The sequence below is a fragment of the Mizuhopecten yessoensis genome, unplaced genomic scaffold (assembly GCF_002113885.1).
Source record: "Mizuhopecten yessoensis strain PY_sf001 unplaced genomic scaffold, ASM211388v2 scaffold716291, whole genome shotgun sequence".
Lineage (NCBI taxonomy): Eukaryota > Metazoa > Mollusca > Bivalvia > Pectinida > Pectinidae > Mizuhopecten > Mizuhopecten yessoensis.
In genome coordinates, this window is record NW_018480043.1 from 59,610 (window position 1) to 82,704 (window position 23,095).

At 37.7% G+C, this 23,095-nt stretch overlaps 1 protein-coding gene across 1 annotated transcript in view; it reads right to left on the minus strand.

The window, feature by feature from the left end:
* The window catches only part of LOC110442699, a 45,729-nt gene that overhangs the window by 16,555 nt on the left and 6,079 nt on the right, over positions 1-23,095 (minus strand). Inside the window, exons 3-8 of the mRNA XM_021486419.1 lie at positions 19,801-19,899; positions 18,914-19,012; positions 16,241-16,339; positions 15,802-15,902; positions 962-1,295; positions 49-237 (exon numbers count right to left, since the gene is read on the minus strand). Coding sequence (XP_021342094.1) covers positions 49-237; positions 962-1,295; positions 15,802-15,902; positions 16,241-16,339; positions 18,914-19,012; positions 19,801-19,899 — 921 coding nt within the window. The remainder of the gene's footprint in view (positions 1-48; positions 238-961; positions 1,296-15,801; positions 15,903-16,240; positions 16,340-18,913; positions 19,013-19,800; positions 19,900-23,095) is intronic.

The window sequence follows — 23,095 nt, forward strand, 5'->3', positions numbered from 1 at the left end:
TTATGTTGAACGGAAGAGGCAACACTCCTTAACTTAAATGGAACATACTTTGATTGAGAGTTCGCCAGAGTCAAACGTGCCGGCGGGAATATCGATTTCCGCTTCCGGTTCACTTTCCGGTTTCAGTACGACTGCCTCTTCGGAGATCTTAAAAACTTGTTTCTTCTCCCTGCTTGCCATGGTGAAATACGTGATTCCAGTGGGTACCAGAGGGACAGTTATTGTAACCTTTGTGATCTAGTAATTATAAGGTAATATGTCAGAATAATTTCTATGCAGACTATACAGATAATGTCTGTGAGAAAGTCAGTCAGTATAGCTCTAACCCTATCGTGCACCTATTATGTGATATCACTATAACACCACACAATTTTCGGCGAATTACAAAACCTATGCAACGTCACAAGGAGCAGTGATATAACACTATTTACACGACTTTTCTGGTAAAACGTGAACACATAAAGAGAAAACAAAGACTACGAGATCAATTTGAGATAACTAGAGGGGGCAAAAATACCCGATGGAATGTATTCTTTAAATGTTTGTTAAACATGTGTATGCCCATAGCTTTCTCGCGTTTTGAATGGACACAACTCTAACTCATACCCCTGTGAGAGAAGCAAAACATACAGGTCCTATACATTTACCTACATTTATTATTCATGTGTAACCAAACCCACGATGTATGAACAAATAAAAATGTATCACTGTTTTAATTTCTTGGGAGGGAATTATCTAAACAAAATATCTAACCAAATTGGAAAGGCCGATCGACGGAGAAGGCACACACTTAATAATTACATGTACCACCCCTTTACTATGTTTAGGGGCTCATGGACATAACTTATTCATACTCGCTCCCGTTTCATCAGATTTTTATCAAACTTTCTACAGCGTAAAGATTTTGCTTTATGTGACTAGTTTGCGATTATCTTCATACAAAATTAAAAACAAATCTTACCCCGACATTTTCATCTTCTTGCATCTCGACACCACCCGATGTTATTGCTGGTCGTAGAACAATCTCCTCGTTTTGCCGGAGAACCCGATCCACTGTAACTATCAGGGTGATGGTTTGGACCCGAGGCCCCCAGGTCTGACATTCTAGTAGGTGACCGAACGTTTCCTCATCTGGTCCCAGGGTAGGTGGGCTGCCGTACGCTTCCTCTGTCTGACACAGATACAGGTAGTAAGGTTCCTGACCTTCCACAACCTTAACCTCGACACCTGTCTGCTCTAGGTGTAGTATTGGCCCCTCCTCAGGAGTGACCCTTGCCACGTCAAATATGATCCCTCTATAATTAATCAATTGATAATTAGGGGTTTACATAATTTGACAATTTATATATTTGTCGCATCTGATAGGATCTCTTCTCATCATTCTTTGTGAATGACGCACCGTGTGCTTTGGATATGGTCGCAAACAATACAAGCAAAGGAAGTGTGTACAGATTGGCTCTGACTATTTACACACAGCTTCTGTTCAATAGCAAAACACTGCTCATATTATGTATTAAAGTCATAGCATGTTCAGCTAATCACGGCCTAACTTTTACCTGTTCAGCCTATTACTACCTAACTATTGCATGTTCAGCCAATCACGGCCTAACTATTACATGTTCAGCCTATTACTACCTAACTATTGCATGTTCAGCCAATCACGGCCTTACTATTACATGTTCAGTCTTTTACTACCTAACTAAGATATGTTCAGCTAATCACTGCCTAACTATTACATGATCAGCCAATCAATGTCTAACTATTACATATTCAGCAAATCACTGTATAACTATTACATGTTAAGCTAATCACTGCCTAACTATTACATATTCAGCCAATCACTGCCTAACTATTACATGTTCAGCTAATCACTGTATAACTATTACATATTCAGCAAATCACTGCCTAACTATTACAGGTTCAGCCAATCCCTGCCTAACTATTTCAAGTTCAGCTAATCACTGTATAACTACTACATGTTCAGCCAATCACTGCCTAACTATTACATGTTCAGCCAATCACTGCCTAACTATTACATGTTCAGCTAATCACTGTATAACTATTACATGTTCAGCCAATCACTGCCTAACTATTACAAGTTAAGCAAATCACTGCCTAACTATTACATATTCAGCAAATAACTGTATAACTATTACATGTTCAGCCAATCACTGCCTAACTATTTCATGTTAAGCCAAACACTGCCTAACTATTACAAGTTAAGCAAATCACTGCCTAGCTATTACATATTCAGCAAATCACTGTATAACTATTACATATTCAGCAAATCACTGCCTACCTATTACAAGTTAAGCAAATCACTGCCTAGCTATTACATATTCAGCAAATCACTGTATAACTATGACATTTTCAGCTAATCATTGCCTAACTATTACATGATCAGCCAATCAATGTCTAACTATTACATATTCAGCCAATCACTGCCGAACTATTTCATGTTCAGCAAATCACTGCCTACCTATTTCATGTTAAGCCAAACACTGCCTAACTATTACAAGTTAAGCCAATCACGGCCTAACTATTACATGTTCAGCTAATCACTGCCTAACTATTTCATGTTCAGCCAAGCACTGCCTAACTATAACATGTTCAGCTAATCACGGTCTAACTATTACATGTTTAGCTAATCACTGTCTAACTATGACATGTTCAGCTAATCACTGTATAACTATGACATGTTCAGCTAATCATTGCCTAACTATTACATGTTCAGCCAATCACTGCCTAACTATTACATGTTAAGCCAATCACTGCCTAACTATTACATGTTCAGCCAATCACTGCCTAACTATTACATGTTCAGCTTATTACTACCTAACTATTGCATGTTCAGCCAATCACGGCCTAACTGTTACATATTCAGCCTATTACTACCTAACTATTGCATATTCAGCCAATCACGGCCTAACTATAACATGTTCAGCCTATTACTACCTAACTATTTCATGTTAAGCCAATCACTGTCTAACTTTAACATGTTCAGCCAATCACGGCCTAACTATTACATGTTCAGCCTATCACTACCTAACTATTTCATGTAAAGCCAATCACTGTCTAACTATGACATGTTCAGCTAATCACTGTCTAACTATTACATCTTAAGCAAATCACTGTCTAACTATGACATGTTCAGCCAATCACTGCCTAACTATTACATGTTTAGCCAATCACTGCCTATCTATTCCATGTTCAGCCAATCACTGCCTAACTACTACATGTTAAGCAAATCACTGCCTAACTATTTCATGTTAAGCCAATCACTGCCTAACTATTACATGTAAAGCTAATCACTGTCTAACTATGACATGTTCAGCTAATCACTGCCTAACTATGACATGTTCAGCCAATCACTGTCTAACTATAACATGTTCAGCCAATCACTGTCTAACTATAACATGTTCAGCTAATCACTCTCTAACTATTACATGTTAAGCAAATCACTGTCTAACTATGACATGTTCAGCCAATCACGGCCTAACTATTACATGTTCAGCCAATCACTGCCTAACTATTACATGTAAAGCTAATCACTGTCTAACTATGACATGTTAAGCCAATCACTGTATAACTATGACATGTTCAGCTAATCACGGCCTAACTTTTACCTGTTCAGCCTATTACTACCTAACTATTGCATGTTCAGCCAATCACCTATAACATGTTCAGCCAATTACTGTATAACTATATCATGTTCAGCCAATACCTGTCTAACTATAACATGTTTAGCCAATCACTGCCTAAATAGTACATGTTCAGCCAATCACTGCGTAACTATTACAAGTTAAGTCAATCACTGCCTAACTATTGCAGGTTAAGCCAATCACTGCCTGACTATTACATGTTCAGCTAATCACTGCGTAACTATTACATGTTCAGCAAATCACTGTATAACTATAACATGTTCAGCTAATCACGGCCTACCTATAACATGTCCAGCCAATCACTGCCTATCTATTACATGTTAAGCCCATCACTGCCTAACTATTGCAGGTTAAGCCAATCACTGCCTGACTATTACATGTTCAGCAAATCACTGTATAACTATATCATGTTCAGCCAATCCCTGTCTAACTATAACATGTTTAGCCAATCACTGCCTAACTGTTACATGTTAAGCAAATCACTGCCTAACTATTGCAGGTTAAGCCAATCACTGCCTGACTATTACATGTAAAGCTATCACTGTCTAACTATGACATGTTAAGCTAATCACTGCCTAACTATGACATGTTCAGGTTCAGCCAATCACTGCCCAACTCTTTCATGTTCAGCCAAGCACTGCCTACCTATGACATGTTCAGCCAATCACCTATAACATGTTCAGCCAATCCCTGTCTAACTATAACATATTCAGCCAATCACTGTATAACTACTTATTACTACCTAACTATTGCATATTCAGCCAATCACTGTATAACTAGGACATGTTCAGCTAATCTCTGCCTAACTATTACATGTAAAGCTATCACTGTCTAACTATGACATGTTCAGCCAATCACCTATAACATGTTCAGCCAATCACTGCCTAACTATTACATGTTCAGCCAATCACTGCCTTACTGTTACATGGTCAGCCAAGCACTGTCTAACTATTTCATGTTCAGCTAATCACTGCCTACCTATAACATGTTCAGCCAATCACTGTCTAACTATAACATGTTCAGCCAATCACTGTATAACTATATCATGTTCAGCCAATCCCTGTCTAACTATAACATGTTCAGTCAATCACTGTATAACTATAACATGTTCAGCCAATCACTGCCTAACTATAACATGTTCAGCTAATCACTGTCTAACTATAACATGTTCAGCTAATCACTGTCTAACTATTACATGTTAAGCAAATCACTGTCTAACTATGACATGTTCAGCCAATCACGGCCTAACTATTACATGTTAAGCCAATCACTGCCTAACTATTACATGCAAAGCTAATCACTGTCTAACTATGACATGTTAAGCTAATCACTGTATAACTATGACATGTTCAGCTAATCACTGCCTAAATAGTACATGTTCAGCCAATCACTGCCTAACTAATACATGTTAAGCCAATCACTGTCTAACTATTACGTGTAAAGCTAATCGCTGTCTAACTATGAAATGTTCAGCTAATCACCGTATAACTATGACATGTTCAGCTAATCACTGCCTAACTATTACATGTTAAGCAAATCACGGCCTAACTAATACATGTTAAGCCAATCACTGTCTAACTATTACATGTAAAGCTAATCGCTGTCTAACTATGAAATGTTCAGCTAATCACCGTATAACTATGACATGTTCAGCTAATCACTGCCTAACTATTACATGTTGTTAAGCCAATCACTGCCTAACTATTACATGTTCAGCTAATCACTGCGTAACTATTACAAGTTAAGCCAATCACTGCCTAACTATTTCATGTTCAGCCAAGCACTGCCTAACTATGACATGTTTAGCCAATCACTGCCTAAATAGTACATGTTCAGCCAATCACTGCCCAACTATTTCATGTTCAGCTAATCACCGCGTAACTATTACATGTTCAGCCAATGACTGCCTAACTATTACATTTTAAGCCAATCACTGCCTAACTATTACATGTTCAGCCAATCACTGTCTAACTATAACATTTCAGCCAATCACTGTCTAACTATAACATGTTCATTCAATCACTGTCTATCTATAACATGTTCAGCCAATCACTGCCCAACTATTTCATGTTAAGCCAATCACTGCCTAACTATTACATGCTCAGCCAATCACTGCCTAACTATTACAAGTTAAGCCAATCACTGCCTAACTATTACATGTTCAGCTAATCACTGCCTAACTATTACATGTTCAGCCAATCACTGTCTAACTATAACATGTTCATTCAATCACTGTCTATCTATAACATGTTCAGCCAATCACTGCCTAACTATTTCATGTTCAGCCAAGCACTGCCTAACTATGACATGTTTAGCCAATCACTGCCTAAATAGTACATGTTCAGCCAATCACTGCCCAACTATTTCATGTTAAGCCAATCACTGCCTAACTATTACATGGTCAGCCAATCACTGCCTTACTATCACATGGTCAGCCAAGCACTGCCTAACTATTTCATGTTCAGTTTATCACTGCCTAACTATAACATGTTCAGCCAATCACTGCCTAACTATAACATGATCAGCCAATCACTGTCTAACTATAACATGTTCAGCTTATCACTGCCTAACTATAACATGTTCAGCCAATCACTGCCCAACTATTACATGTTAAGCCAATCACTGCCTAACTATTTCATGTTCAGCCAATCACTGCCCAACTATTACATGTTAAGCCAATCACTGCCTAACTATTTCATGTTCAGCCAATCACTGCCTAACTATTACATGCTAACTATTACATGTTAAGCAAATCACTGTCTAACTATGACATGTTCAGCCAATCACGGCCTAACTATTACATGTTCAGCCAATCACTGCCCAACTATTTCATGTTCAGCTAATCACCGCGTAACTATTACATGTTCAGCCAATGACTGCCTAACTATTACATGTTAAGCCAATCACTGCCTAACTATTTCATGTTCAGCCAATCACTGCCTAACTATAACATGTACAGCCAATCACTGTCTAACTATAACATGTTCAGTCAATCACTGTCTATCTATAACATGTGCAGCCAATCACTGCCTAACTATTACATGTTAAGCAAATCACGGCCTAACTATTACATGCTAAGCCAATCACTGCCTTACTATAATACATGTTAAGCCAATCACTGTCTAACTATTACATGTAAAGCTAATCGCTGTCTAACTATGAAATGTTCAGCTAAGCACCGTATAACTATGACATGTTCAGCTAATCACTGCCTACCTATTACATGTTCAGCCAATCACTGCCTAACTATAACATGTTCAGCCAATCACTGTCTAACTATAACATGTTCAGTCAATCACTGTCTATCTATAACATGTTCAGCCAATCACTGCCTAACTATTACATGTTAAGCCAATCACTGCCTAACTATTACATGTTCAGCTAATCACTGCGTAACTATTACATGTTCAGCCAATGACTGCCTAACTATTACATGTTAAGCCAATCACTGCCTAACTATTACATGCTCAGCCAATCACTGCCTAACTATTACAAGTTAAGCCAATCACGGCCTAACTATTACATGTTCAGCCAATCACTGCCTAAATATTACATGTTAAGCAAATCACGGCCTAACTATTACATGTTCAGCCAATGACTGCCTAACTATTACATGTTAAGCAAATCACGGCCTAACTATTACATGCTAAGCCAATCACTGCCTTACTATTACATGTAAAGCTAATCACTGTCTAACTATGACATGTTCAGCTAATCACTGTATAACTATGACATGTTTAGCTAATGACTGTCTAACTATTACATGTTCAGCCAATCACTGCCTAACTATTACATGTTCAGCCAATCACTGCCTTACTATTACATGTTCAGCCAATCACTGCTTAACTATTACAAGTTAAGTCAATCACTGCCTAACTATTACATGTTCAGCCAATCACGGCCTAACTATTTCATGTTCAGCCAAACACTGCCTAACTATTACATGTTAAGCAAATCACTGTATAACTATTGCATATTCAGCAAATCACTGCCTATCTATTTCATGTTCAGCCAATCACTGCTTAACTATTACAAGTTCAGCCAATCACTGCCTAACTATTACATGTTCAGCCAATCACTGCCTAACTATTTCATGTTCAGCCGAGCACTGCCTAACTATGACATGTTCAGCCAATCACTGCCTAACTATTTCATGTTAAGCCAATCACTGCCTAACTATTACATGGTCAGCCAAGTACTGCCTAACTATTTCATGTTCAGCTTATCACTGCCTGACTATAACATGTTCAGCCAATCAATGCCTAACTATTACATGGTTAGCCAATCACTGCCTAAATAGTACATGTTAAGCCAATCACTGCCTAACTGTTACATGTTTAGCCAATCACTCCCTAACTATTACACGTTCAGCCCATCACCGCCCCACTATAACATGTTCAGCCAACCACTGTCTAACTATAACATGCTCAGCTTATTACTGCCTAACTATAACATGGTCGGCCAATCACTGCCTAACTATCACATGTTCAGCCAATCACTGGCTAACTATAACATGTTCAGATTATCACTGCCTAACTATAACATGGTCGGCCAATCACTGCCTAACTAAAACATGTTCAGCTAATCTCGGTCTAACTATTACATGTTAAGACAATCACTGCCTAACTATTTCTTGTTCAGCCAATCACTGCCTCACTATTACAGGTTAAGCCAATCACTGCCTAAATATTATATGTTCAGCCAATCACTGCTAACTATAACATGTTCAGTCAATCACTGTCTATCTATAACATGTTCAGCCAATCTCTGTCTAACTATTAGATGTTCAGCCAATCACTGTATAACTATATCATGTTCAGCCAATCACTGGCTAACTATAACATGTTCAGTCAATCACTGTCTAACTATTAGATGTTCAGCCAATCACTGCATAACTATAACATGTTCAGCAAATCACTGTCTAACCCTAACTATTACATGTTAAGCCAATCTCTGCCTAACTATTACAAGTTCAGCCAATCACTTCCTAACTATTACATGTTCATCCAATCACTGCCTAACTATGACATGTTTAGCTAATCACTGCCTAAATAGTACATGAACTATTACATGTTAAGCAAATCACTGTCTAACTATAACACGTTCAGCCAATCACTGCCTTACTATTTCATGTTAAGCCAATCAATGCCTAACTATTACATGGTCAGCCAAGTACTGCCTAACTATTTCATGTTAGGCAGTGATTGGCTGGACATGTTATAGTTAGACAGGGATTGGCTGAACATGTAATTGTTAGGCAGTGATTGGCTAAGCATGTAATAGTTAGGCAGTCATTAGCTGAACATGTCATAGGCTGAACATGAAATAGTTAGGCAGGGATTGGCTGAACATGTAATTGTTAGGCAGTGATTGGCTGAGCATGTAATAGTTAGGCAGTTATTGGCTTAACTTGTAATAGTTGGGCAGTGATTGGCTAAACATTTAATAGTTAGGCAGGGATTGGCTTAACATGTAATAGTTAGACCTTGATTAGCTGAACATGTTATAGTTAAACAGTGATTGGCTGAACATGTCATAGTTAGGCAGTGCTCGGCTGAACATGAAATAGTTAGACAGTGATTGCTCATTTTTTTTTTTTTTAAAAAAAAAAAAAATGAGCAATCACTGTCTAACTATTTCATGTTCAGCTTATCACTGCTAACTATAACATGTTCAGTCAATCACTGTATAACTATAACATGTTCAGCGAATAATTGTCTAACTATAACATGTTCGGCCAATCACTGTCTAACTACAACATGTTCAGCTTATCACTGCATAACTATAACATGTTCAGCCCATCACTGCCTAACCATTTCATGTTCAGCCAATCACTGCATAACTATAACATGTTCAGCAAATCACTGTCTAACTATAAGGGGGTCAGCCAATCACTGCCTAACTCTAACATGTTCAGCCAATCATTGCCATACTATGACATTTTAAGCCAATCACTGCCTAAATATTATATGTTCAGCCAATCACTGCTTAACCATTATAAGTTAAGCCAATCACTGCCTAAATAGTACATGAACTATTACATGTTAAGCAAATCACTGTCTAACTATAACACGTTCAGCCAATCACTGCGGGACTATAACATGTTCAGCCAATCCCTGCCTAACTATTTCATGTTCAGTTTATCACTGCCTAACTATAACATGTGCAGCCAATCACTGCCTAACTGTTACATGTTTAGCCAATCACTCCCTAACTATTACACGTTCAGCCAATCACTGCCCAACTATTTCATGTTCAGCCTATGACATGTTCAGCTAATGACTGCCTAACTATTACATGGGCAGCCAATTACTGCCTAACTATAACATGTACATCCAATCACTGTCTAACTATAGCATGTTCAGCTTATCACTGCATAACTATAACATGTTCAGCCAATCATTGCCAAACTATGACATTTTAAGCCAATCACTGCCTAAATAGGCTAATCACTGTATAACTAGGACATGTTCAGGTAATCACTCCCTAACTATTCCATTTTCAGCCAATCACTGTCTATCTATTAGATGTTCAGCCAATCACTGCATAACTATAACATGTTCAGCTTATTACTGCCTAACTATAACATGGTCGGCCAATCACTGCCTAACTAAAACATGTTCAGCTAATCTCGGTCTAACTATTACATGTTAAGTCAATCACTGCCTAACTATAGCATGTTCAGCTTATCACTGCATAACTATAACATGTTCAGCTAATCAAGGTCTAACTATTACATGTTAAGTCAATCACTGCCTAACTATAGCATGTTCAGCTTATCACTGCATAACTATAACATGTTCAGCTAATAACGGTCTAACTATTACATGTTAAGACAATCACTGCCTAACTATTCCATGTTCAGCCAATCACTGCATAACTATAACATGTTCAGCTTACCACTGCCTAACTATAACATGTCCAGCCAATCACTGCCTAACCTGTATAACTATGACATGTTCAGCTTTACATGTAATAGTTAGGCAGATAGTTAGGCAGTGATTAGTTGGGCAGTGATTGGCTGAACGTGTAATAGTTAGGGAGTGATTACTTGAACATGTCATAGTTATACAGGTTAGGCAGTGATTGGCTGCACATGTTATAGTTAGGCAGTAATTGGCTTAACATGTAATGTGATTGGCTTAACTTGTAATGGTTAAGCAGTGATTGGCTGAAACTGTAATAGTTAGACAGTGATTAGCTGAACATGGAATAGTGAACATGTTATAGTTGGGCAGTGATTGGCTAAACATTTAATAGTTAGGCAGGGATTGGCTGAACATGTAATAGGTAGGCAGTGATTGGCTAAAAATGTAATAGTTAGGCAGTGGTTAGTTGGGCAGTGATTGGCTGAACATTTTAGAGTTAGACAGTGATTGGCTTAACATGAAATTGTTAGGCAGTGATTGGCTGCACATGCAATAGTTAGGCAGCGATTGGCTGAACATGTAATTGTTAGGCAGTGATTGGCTGCACATGCAATAGTTAGGCAGCGATTGGCTGAACATGTAATTGTTAGGCAGTGATTGGCTAAGCATGTAATAGTTAGGCAGTCATTGGCTGAACATGTAATAGGTAGGCAGTGATTGGCTAAACATTTAATAGTTAGGCAGGGATTGGCTTAACATGTAATAGTTATGCAGTGATTGGCTGAACATTTTAGAGTTAGACAGTGATTGGCTTAACATGAAATAGTTGGGCAGTGATTGGCTGAACGTATAATAGTTAGGCAGTGATCGACTTAACTTGTAATAGTTAGGCAGTGATTCGCTGAACATGTTATAGTTAGACAATTATTCGCTGAACATGTTATAGTTAAGCAGTGATAAGCTGAACATGCTATAGTTAGGCAGTGATTGACTGAACATGTTAGAGTTAGACAGTCATTGGCGGAACATGTTATAGTAAGGCAGTGATTGGTTGAACATGTTATAGTTAGGCCGTGATTGAGTTAGACAGTGATTGGCGGAACATGTTATAGTAAGGCAGTGATTGGTTGAACATGTTATAGTTAGGCCGTGATTGAGTTAGACAGTGATTGGCTTAACATGCAAAGCTAATCACTGTCTAACTATAACGTGTTCAGCTTATCACTGCCTAACTATGACATGTTTAGCCAATCACTGCCCAACTATAACATGTTCAGCCCATCACTGCCTAACCATTTCATGTTCAGCCAATCACTGCCCCACTATAACCTGTTCAGCCAATCACTGCCAAACTATGACATGTTCAGCTAATGACTGCCTAACTATTACATGCTTAGCCAATCACTGCCTAAATATTATATGTTCAGCCAATCACTGCCAAACTATGACATGTTCAGCTTTACATGTAATAGTTAGGACTATTACATGTTAAGCAAATCACGGCCTAACTATTACAAGTTAAGGCAATCACTGCCTAACTATTCCAAGTTAAGCCAATCACTGCCTTACTATTTCATGTTAAGCCAATCACTGTCTAACTAGTTTATGTTCAGCCAATCACTGCCTAACTATAACATGTTCAGCTAATCACGGTCTAACTATTACATGTTAAGCTAATCACTGTCTAACTATGACATGTTCAGCTAATCACTGTATAACTATGACATGTTCAGGTAATCACTCCCTAACTATTACATGTTCAGCCAATCACTGCCTAACTATTACATATTAAGCCAATCACTGCCTAACTGTTACATGTTCAGCCAATCACGGCCTAACTATTACAAGTTAAGCCAACCACTGCCTAACTATTACATGTTCAGCCAATCACTGCCTAACTATTACATGTTTAGCCAATCACTGCCTAACTATTACATGTTCAGTCAATCACTGCCTAACTTATACATGTTAAGCAAATCACGGCCTAACTATTACATGTTAAGCCAATCACGGCCTAACTATTACATGCAAAGCTAATCACTGCTAACTATGACATGTTCAGCTAATCACTGTCTAACTATTACATGTTCAGCCAATCACTGCTTAACCATTACAAGTTAAGCCAATCACTGCCTAACTATTACATGTTCAGCCAATCATTGCCAAACTATGACATGTTAAGCCAATCACTGCCTAAATATTATATGTTCAGCCAATCACTGCCCAACTATTACAAGTTAAGCCAATCACTGCCTTACTATTACACGTTCAGCCAATCACTGCCCAACTATAACATGTTCAGCCAATCACTGCCTAACTATAACATGTTAAGCAAATCACTGTCTAACTATTACATGTTCAGCCAATCCCTGCTTAACCATTACAAGTTAAGCCAATCACTGCCTAACTATTACATGTTTAGCCAATCACTGCCTAACTATTACATGTTCAGTCAATCACTGCCTAACTTATACATGTTAAGCAAATCACGGCCTAACTATTACATGTTAAGCCAATCACGGCCTAACTATTACATGCAAAGCTAATCACTGCTAACTATGACATGTTCAGCTAATCACTGTCTAACTATTACATGTTCAGCCAATCACTGCTTAACCATTACAAGTTAAGCCAATCACTGCCGAACTATTTCATGTTCAGCCAATCACTGCTTAACCATTACAAGTTAAGCCAATAACTGCCTAACTATTTCATGTTCAGCCAATCACTGCCCAACTATAACATGTTGGGCAGTGATTGGCTGAACGTGTAATAGTAAGGCAGTGATTGGCTTAACTTGTAATAGTTGGGCAGTGATTGGCTGAACATATAATATTTAGGCAGTGATTGGCTTAACATGTCATAGTTTGGCAATGATTGGCTGAACATGTAATAGTTAGGAAGTGATTGGCTGAACTTGTAATAGTTAGACAGTGATTGGCTTAACCTGTAATAGTTAGGCAGTGATTGGCTGAACATGTACTATTTAGGCAGTGATTGGCTAAACATGTCATAGTATTGGCTGAACATATAATATTTAGGCAGTGATTGGCTTAACATGTCATAGTTTGGCAATGATTGGCTGAACATGTAATAGTTAGGAAGTGATTGGCTGAACTTGTAATGGTTAGGCAGTGATTGGCTTAACCTGTAATAGTTAGGCAGTGATTGGCTGAACATGTTCAGCCAATCACTGCCTAACTATTACATGTTAAGCCAATCCCTGCCTTACTATAACATGTTCAGCCAATCACTGTCTAACTATAACATGTTCAGCCAATCACTGCCTAACTATAACGTGTTCAGCCAATCACTGTCTAACTATAACATGTGCAGCCAATCACTGTCTAACTATAACATGTTCAGCTTATCACTGCCTAACTATAACATGTTCAGCCAATCACTGCCTAACTACAACATGTTCAGCCAATCACTGTCTAACTATAACATGTGCAGCCAATCACTGTCTAACTATAACATGTTCAGCCAATCACTGTCTTACTATAACGTACATGTTCAGCCAATCACTGTCTAACTATAACATGTTCAGCTTATCACTGCCTAACTATAACATGTTCAGCCAATCACTGTCTAACTATTAGATGTTCAGCCAATCACTGCCTAACTATTACATGTTCAGCCAATCACTGTCTAACTATAACATGTGCAGCCAATCACTGTCTAACTATAACATGTTCAGCTTATCACTGCCTAACTATAACATGTTCAGCCAATCACTGTCTAACTATAACATGTTCAGCTTATCACTGCCTAACTATAACATGTTCAGCCAATCACTGCCTAACTATTACATGTTAAGCAAATCACTGTATAACTATTACCTATTCAGCAAATCACTGCCTAACTATTTCATGTTCAGTCAATCACTGTCTAACTATTTCATGTTCAGCCAATCACTGCCCAACTATAACATGTTCAGTCAATCACTGCCTAACAATTTCATGTTCAGCCAAGCACTTCCTAACTATGACATGTTTAGCCAATCACTGCCTAAATAGTACATGTTCAGCCAATCACTGCCTAACTATTTCATGTTAAGCCAATCACTGCCTAACTATTACATGTTCAGCCAATCACTGCCTTACTATTACATGGTCAGCCAAGCACTGCCTAACTATTTCATGTTCAGCTTATCACTGCCTAACTATAACATGTTCAGCCAATCACTGTCTAACTATAACATGTTCAGCCAATCACTGCCTAACTATAACATGTTCAGCCAATCACTGTCTAACTATAACATGTTCAGCTAATCACTGTCTAACTATAACATGTTCAGCCAATCACTGCCTAACTATGACATGTTTAGCCAATCACTGCCTAACTATTACATGTTCAGCTAATCACTGCCTAACTATAACATGTTCAGCGAATCACTGTCTAACTATACCATGTTCAGCCAATCACTGCCTAACTATTTCATGTTCAGCCAAGCACTGCCTAACTATGACATGTTTAGCCATTCACTGCCTAAATATTACATGTTCAGCCAAGCACTGCCTAACCATTTCATGTTAAGCCAATCACTGCCTAACTATTTCATGTTCAGCCAATCACTGCCTATCTATAACATGTTCAGTCAATCACTGCCTAACTATAACATGTTCAGCCAATCACTGCCTAACTATGACATGCTTAGCCATTCACTGCCTAAATATTACATGTGCAGCCAAGCACTGCCTAACTTTGACATGTTTAGCCAATCACTGCCTTACTATTACATGGTCAGCCAATTACTGCCTAACTATTACATGTTCAGCCAATAACTGTCTAACTATAACATGTTCAGTCAATAGTTAAGCCAATCACTGCCTAACTATTACATGTTTAGCCAATCACTGCCTTCTTATTACATGAAAACAAGAGTTGTCTATCTTAGTATGAAATGTAACGTTTACAGACAGTGTCTAAAGGCAGTGTCTTTACCAGCAGTTGTGCCAAAACAAGCATTACTGATTTTATAGTGACAATTATCAAGCTTTAGGGAGCATTTGTTGATTGCAGCAAGTTTCTATCAATGTTCCTATACTTATATAGACATATGATATATTAGAAATATTCAGATTAAAACGTGAAGCCCTCAATAGTTTAATCTCGTCTGATTGTGTAATGTAATATCATAAACTCTCGTATGCAATTTACGTGATCTAGTTTTGGTATAGCTAACAATCAAGCGTTCTCTTTCTGAAATACATTTCAAGGACGTGTGTATGTCACATGACCTAGATATGAAATTATCGTTTACTCACGTGTGCCGGTAACCGGGGATCAGTCTGATCTGATGCTGTAATATCTTAGCCATTTCATATTCGGCCTTTTTCTTTTTGAGGTCACGTTGACTAACCCAAGACTGCCAAAAAACAAGTGTTGCTATGACTGCATTGTTAATATTTCAGAGAAAATTTCAATGATTCATCTTTATTGGGAAGACTAAAATCAGCTCCCATTTCAGAGGTCGGAGGTCCGATCAAATAAACGAAACTGGAAAAAGAGTTTCCGTTCTGTATAAGACCAACAGCTTGATAGAGGGTAAAGTATACTTAATAGTTGTCTGTAAGAATATAGGATATATGCGGATTTGAACGTTCCTTTTTAAAGAATTAAACGAAAGGGTAAGCAGTGTAAAATTGAAGCAAATGTGATCAAGGTCCTACGTCGGCCAAAATACGTAACTGAGGTTCAACTCACCCAGTCCTGTAATAAAGGTTCTGACCCAAACTGACACAATAGCTTCACTGCAGTCACGTGCTTGTTTTTGATAGCATACTCCAGAGCGAGGCATCCTTTCTGTTGTAAAAAAATAAATGAGACAAACAGTTAAACGATAATTAAGAAATATTTCATTGAAGTGCAACTTTGTTGTTGATATTCTAGGCTGAATACCACAACGTTTGGTGCTAAAGTGGTTTAAGCGTTTATTGTCTGATACAAAGATGAATCGAGACACATAAAATTGCACCTTTATAATTTTGTTATAGATAGGTATAGTTTGCCATTGTATAACACTGCATCATACAAAAATAGGCTAAACGTGCACTGGAAAGACCATGCACACAAATTGTATCCGTCCTTTTAATCGACGATGTGTAAATATTAATATTATTGCGACAATTAGACTACACTAGATGCTAGATATAACTTAATGGCATACAATGTATGCCATTCTTCGCGCACTCCATCATCAACCAATCAATTAACGAAATGCAGATAAATAACATCATTACAAGGCACAGGCTTTCCAGTGATGCCTTACCTATGAGATATGAGATACCTATGAGATACAGCGTCTGTTTAAGACTCATCGTCAATGCCAAGTGGCCAGAAATGTAAATTAAATAATATAACTCTAAAAAGGAAAAATACCGACAATGAAAATTTATTGAATAAAAAAAAGGGAAAACATTAAAAAAAAAAAAAAGAAGTACAATGATGAATGGTTTGGTGCCAAGCACCATATATACGATATAGAGCAAAAAAAATATAATAATAAATTTAACAACCACATGCATACTAACTTCTCACATACTAACAAAAATAGAAAGAAAGTATGCTAATGAATTGCAATGCCTTATTATAATAATTGTAATAATTAGACAACCATAGTGAAGAGCCAAATCGGAATACCTAAAAAATGAAAAAGAAGAAAGAAGAGATACAGCATCTGTTTAAGACTCATCGTCAAAGCCATGTGGCCAGAAAGGTGAACTTTCCGGTGTAAACTACTGTTTATACACAAAGTTGAACATCCGATGAAAACTACTGTTATATACAAAGGTTAACATCCGGTGTAAACTACTGTTCATACAGAAAGGTTAAACAGAAAGGTAAACATCCGGTGTAAACTACTGTTTATACATAAAGGTGAAAATCCGGTGTAGACTACTGTTTATACAGAAAGGTTAACATCCGGTGAACATCCGGGTTCATACAGAAAGGTTAAACAGAAAGGTAAACATCCGGTGTAAACTACTGTTTATACAGAAATTCGAACATTCGGTGTAAATTACTGTTTATACAGAAAGGTGAACATCCGGTGTAAACTACTGTTTATACAGAAAGGTGAACATCCGGTGTAAACTTCTGTTCATACAGAAAGTTGATCATCCGGCGTAAATTACTGTTTATACATAAAGGAGAACATCCGGTATACACTCCTGTTTATACAGAAAGCTGAACATCCGGTGTAAACTTCTGTTCATACAGAAAGTTGATCATCCGGTGTAAATTACTGTTTATACATAAAGGTGAACATCCGGTATACACTCCTGTTTATACAGAAAGGTGAACATCCGGTGTAAACTAAGAAAGGTGAACCTCCGGTGTAAACTACTGTTAATACAGAACAGGGTGTGCGTTTAATCCTTTATTATATAGATCTAAAAAAGACGGAATACTGTTTAACTCCAAATTTATTATGAGTAAAGAGTGAATACATTTGAACCAAGCCATTACGCAGGAGAGATCACTGTGGCTATCAATGTGACAAGCAAACCTTGGGGACTAAAACATTCACGAGCCGAGTCTACCACATTGTATTTTGGAGATAAACGTTAGCCACGCACACGTGATTACATCTATAACATTTTGCGATATATACAGTATTCCAAACTTTAAAACAGCTGTGCATGTCTCGTCTATTGGGTTCTTATCGGTGATGCTGGGGGGGGGGGGGATGTGAATATGTCACTATGTATACCCATGCGAGCATTAACATAAATATTTCAGAAAACTAGTCAACATAGTGTACTTATATTATTTGTGTACATAGCAAAACGGTTGTATACGTTATCATGACCACATTCAAATTTTACACATCTGGATAAAAAATCGAACACGCCAGAAACACATTGCATGAAAAATCGCACACCTCAGTTGACTTCGACAAAACAAATAGCGGGTCTTTAAATTTTCGCTCACAGAAATTGAATAACGGACTTTGGCCTACACATCATGAAAAGGAGACGCGATGGGACTTTACAAGAGTTTTCCAAAGAAATATGATCCTGATCTCACAAATATCATTCCAGGTAGGTTCGACATAGCAATTTTGAATTTGAAAAAGGATTTCACAATTTATAGTTGTCTTTCACATATCCGTAGTATTCTTACAGAGGTGGTAAAGTCATCGACAACCAGACATTTGAGTAAAAACTTAATACATAAGTATCTTTATTTTGATCAGACTAAATCCATAAGTGTACTTACGTGTAAAAATTGTTCAAGAAGATATGAATTAACACCATCAAACGTTAATAGGGATGTCCTATCTTGGCTCAGGTTTTTTAAAATCACTATCGTCTTCTTATTTCTTCTCATAATGTGATATCGTAACGAATAACGTTAAACTTCATTTAAACTTACGTGGTCAAGCGTACGTACGACGGCGCCTCCGGCGACCAGGGTCACTATGGATCGTGCATGTCCGTGCATGGCTGCCTGGTGAACGGCCGTCCGTCCGTTCTACGGTAATGGTCAAGATACACCGCATTAATGAAAACATTAGTTAACATTCAAACTGATACAACCTACCTTATAACAAAATTGTCAGCTGATACACCTTATTGTTATGTTAACACAGTTGATACGGGTAACTCATAATCAAGGATAATTTCTAAAATATTAAACCATTCCTTGCTGTATTCGAACCCTGGACTTTACTTTAGTATACTTTCGCTTTAACTGACTGGTCTTCTTTGTCAATGGAAGTGCCCTAGCCTAACCGCTACATACAGCGTATATATGGAATTAAATCCAAAACGAAACAAGCAAATTCGTGGAATGTATATCCCCCGCTTTCAGGACATATTGTAGGTAAACATTAATGAGGTTAGGTTAAATATGTGAGTAATGTGCTGTTGAGACATTATGTATAGCTTGAAACTCAAAGAAATAAAAGTCTTATCTAATATTTGCTAGAGCGATTAAGAGGAAACTTCAGATAATGACTGTGCCAAATGTAGTCCGATTAAAGTGGTTGTCAAACTTGGTTGAGCCCTTAATGCATTGAACCCTGTTACTAAGTTTGAAGACAATCGGATATTATTTTCGAGAGTTAATGAGCAGAAACGGAAGATAATGACGTTTTTCGTTATTCAAGGGGCCATTACTCCGCCAAATGGGGTCCGCTGAAAGGGGCTACTCTTTTTACGACAGCGGGATAGGGGTCTTTAAAACTAACACAACCTACATTGTTATAAATTATGAAACAGACACAACTTACTGACATTCAGCTGGTACTCCTCACTTACATTGTTCCAAGCCATTACATTCGCGCCTTTCTCCAGAAGCACTGTGATGACGTCATCATACCCCTCACTGGCCGCGTAGTGTAAAGGATAGGACCCTGTCTGTTAAAGAGAAACAATATTAATAGAATCTTACATGGATGTGATCTGTGGACAAGGAAATCACAACCCGAGGGTAATAATTTGACTGTTTATCTTTGCGATTGTTCATCAGTGAAAATGTAAATATTTGCATGCCTGTATAAACGCAAATCGGTTACATCCATATTAAACATGAAGCGGGCTTTATGCAATATGGATGTAACCTCGAGAGAGAGAGAGTATAATCTACAAAGCTAAGTCAAATCCAAGTAACGTCCTGAATGCGAGGAACGGACCAGCGGCGAGGACAAGGTAGAACACACCATTGAACAATAAAATCGACCATCATATCGCACAAGATCATAGCATACTTCCATTTCAGACCATAACACCATCCCATAGTCCTCAACAACCTGTATCTCTTAAGATATTGCATTGTAAGTTTGTCCGGCAAAAATCGGCAAAAACAAACTTCATGCATTTATTACACTTAAGGTTATGAACGGAGGTATAGCTGTTGTGTATGAATTGTTGTCCATTTCGATTCGTTACCTACATGTTTTAATCCCATTTCAGATATAAATAAATGCTTTTAAATGGTGTGATTTGTTTATTAGTTTATCATTTAAATTATGTTGTTTGATGATTATCATATACATGGTGATACGGAGTTACCTGTAGTCATTAAATATTGAATTACTTGTATTATAGCGGTAACAAATAATTCGCATGTAATATGGTGTTAACATTTTTATTTATGTATGATAAAGTGAGTTCAGATTTACATTAAGCAATTCATGTTTAAATGCCTCCTGCAATGCAAACATAAACACATTGCACCTACCATTGGACATTTCTGACTTATTATACATCAACAAAGGTAAGCTGAAGCAATATGATAAATATTTGTTCATACTGGCGGACAGTGACTTTGTGATAACTCTATGGTAAAAACAGTTGTAAAATGAATACTTTTGAAATATGATTCAATGTTAGCAAATCACTTAAAGCGTTATATTGGCAATTTTCCAACTATAGCAAATTGATTAGGCGATACGATTGCTCAAGTGCTATGGATCGGCAGAAATACAAATACTGCGATTCCGGTTATTGTCCCATAAAAATGTGTGTGCACTACTTATATTATATATTAAATTCCTTAACGTATCTACGTAGATAGAATTGGCCCCTGTCTCTAGAATATCATATAGATACATGTATTAAATTATTTAGAAACAAAAAATATCGCTTATAATTTTGATCACTTGGATGTCTGATTAAAATGCAGTGGGAAAATCTTCATAAAAAACTAGGGGCTGGTACATGAAGCCAGTCTTCTACGTAATTAACAATCGTGAAACGTGCAGCTTAGGTGTCATATATCCTTGCCCGATATTGTCTATTAAACACAAAAGGAGAATCAAAATCGTAATTTCAACTCAACGCGGACGGTAGGAGTCTTCTGCTTTATCGATAATATCTGCTGGGTAAATCTAGATTAAATTAATGTCGCGTCCTAATTATAGACAGAACCTGGATAGTGACAACAAACTTAGGTGGTTACCGAGCATTATTATAAAAAAAAAATCGACTTTCACATCATACACAGAAAACGCATATTTCCCAATGAGATCATGACAGTGACCATAAAACTTGTCCAAAACCTACATCAACCTACACTCTTTGTAAACGAGCGTCAATAGTCGACAACTGTCACAGAAAACGGGCGTCAATAGTCGACATCTGTCACAGAAAACGGGCGTCAGTAGTCGACATCTGTCACAGAAAACGGGCGTCAATAGTCGACATCTTTTACAGAAAACCAGCATCAATAGTCGACATCTGTCACAGAAAACCAGGGTCAATAATCGACATCTGTCACAGAAAACCAGCGTCAATAGTCCACATCTGTCACAGTAAACCAGCGTTAATAGTCGACATCTGTCACAGAAAACCAGCGTCAATAGTCAACATCTGTCACAGAAAACCAGCGTCAATATTCGACATCTGTCACAGAAAACTGCGTCAATAGTCGACATCTGTCACAGAAAACCAGCGTTAATAGTCGACATCTGTCACAGAAAACCAGCGTCGATAGTCGACATCTTTTACAGAAAACCAGCGTCAATAATCGACATCTGTCACAGTAAACCAGCGTTAATAGTCGACATCTGTCATAGAAAACCAGCATCAATAGTCGACATCTGTCACAGAAAACCAGGGTCAAAAATCGACATCTGTCACAGAAAACCAGCGTCAATAGTCGACATCAGTCCCAGAGAACGAGCGTCAATAGTCGACATCCGTCACAGAAACCCAGCGTCAATAGTCGACATCTGTCACAGAAAATGGACGTCAATAGTCGACATCTTTTACAGAAAACCATCGTCAATAGTCGACATCTGTCACAGTAAACCAGCGTCAATAGTCGACATCTGTCACAGAAAACCAGCGTCAATAGTCGACATCTGTCACAGTAAACCAGCGTTAATAGTCGACATCTGTCATAGAAAACCAGCGTCAATAGTCGACATCTGTCACAGAAAACCAGGGTCAATAATCGACATCTGTCACAGAAAACCAGCGTCAATAGTCGACATCAGTCACAGAGAACGAGCGTCAATAGTCGACATCCGTCACAGAAAACCAGCGTCAATAGTCGACATCTGTCACAGAAAACTGCGTCAATAGTCGACATCTGTCACAGAAAACCAGCGTCGATAGTCGACATCTGTCACAGAAATCATGACATTAGGAGTATGCTCTTGACTACTGCATCAAATTCGACATGTAAGCACTGTAGGATCGGGGAGCAGGGATGTCATTACTAAAGACGAGCTTACCTGATGCTGGAAAAAGGATCACAATGAAATGTCCTATTGGAGGGTCAAATATATCTATTTGAACTGGCATCAATAAATGAATGAATCAAATTTCACTTCAAAATATTTTATTAAATCAATCAGATTTAATGGGAATTGGGCAACAGGCAAAGCCTAAACAATCCCTCTCCCAGGAGGTACATCTCAAACAATAGCAATATAATGAACTATGAATATTTACATAATGAACATGCTTTAGGAACATAAGAATTAGATCAGTGCCAATGATGTATAGGAGACACCATACATACATACATATATACATACAACATACATACATACATACATACATACATACATACATACATACATACATACATACATACATACATACA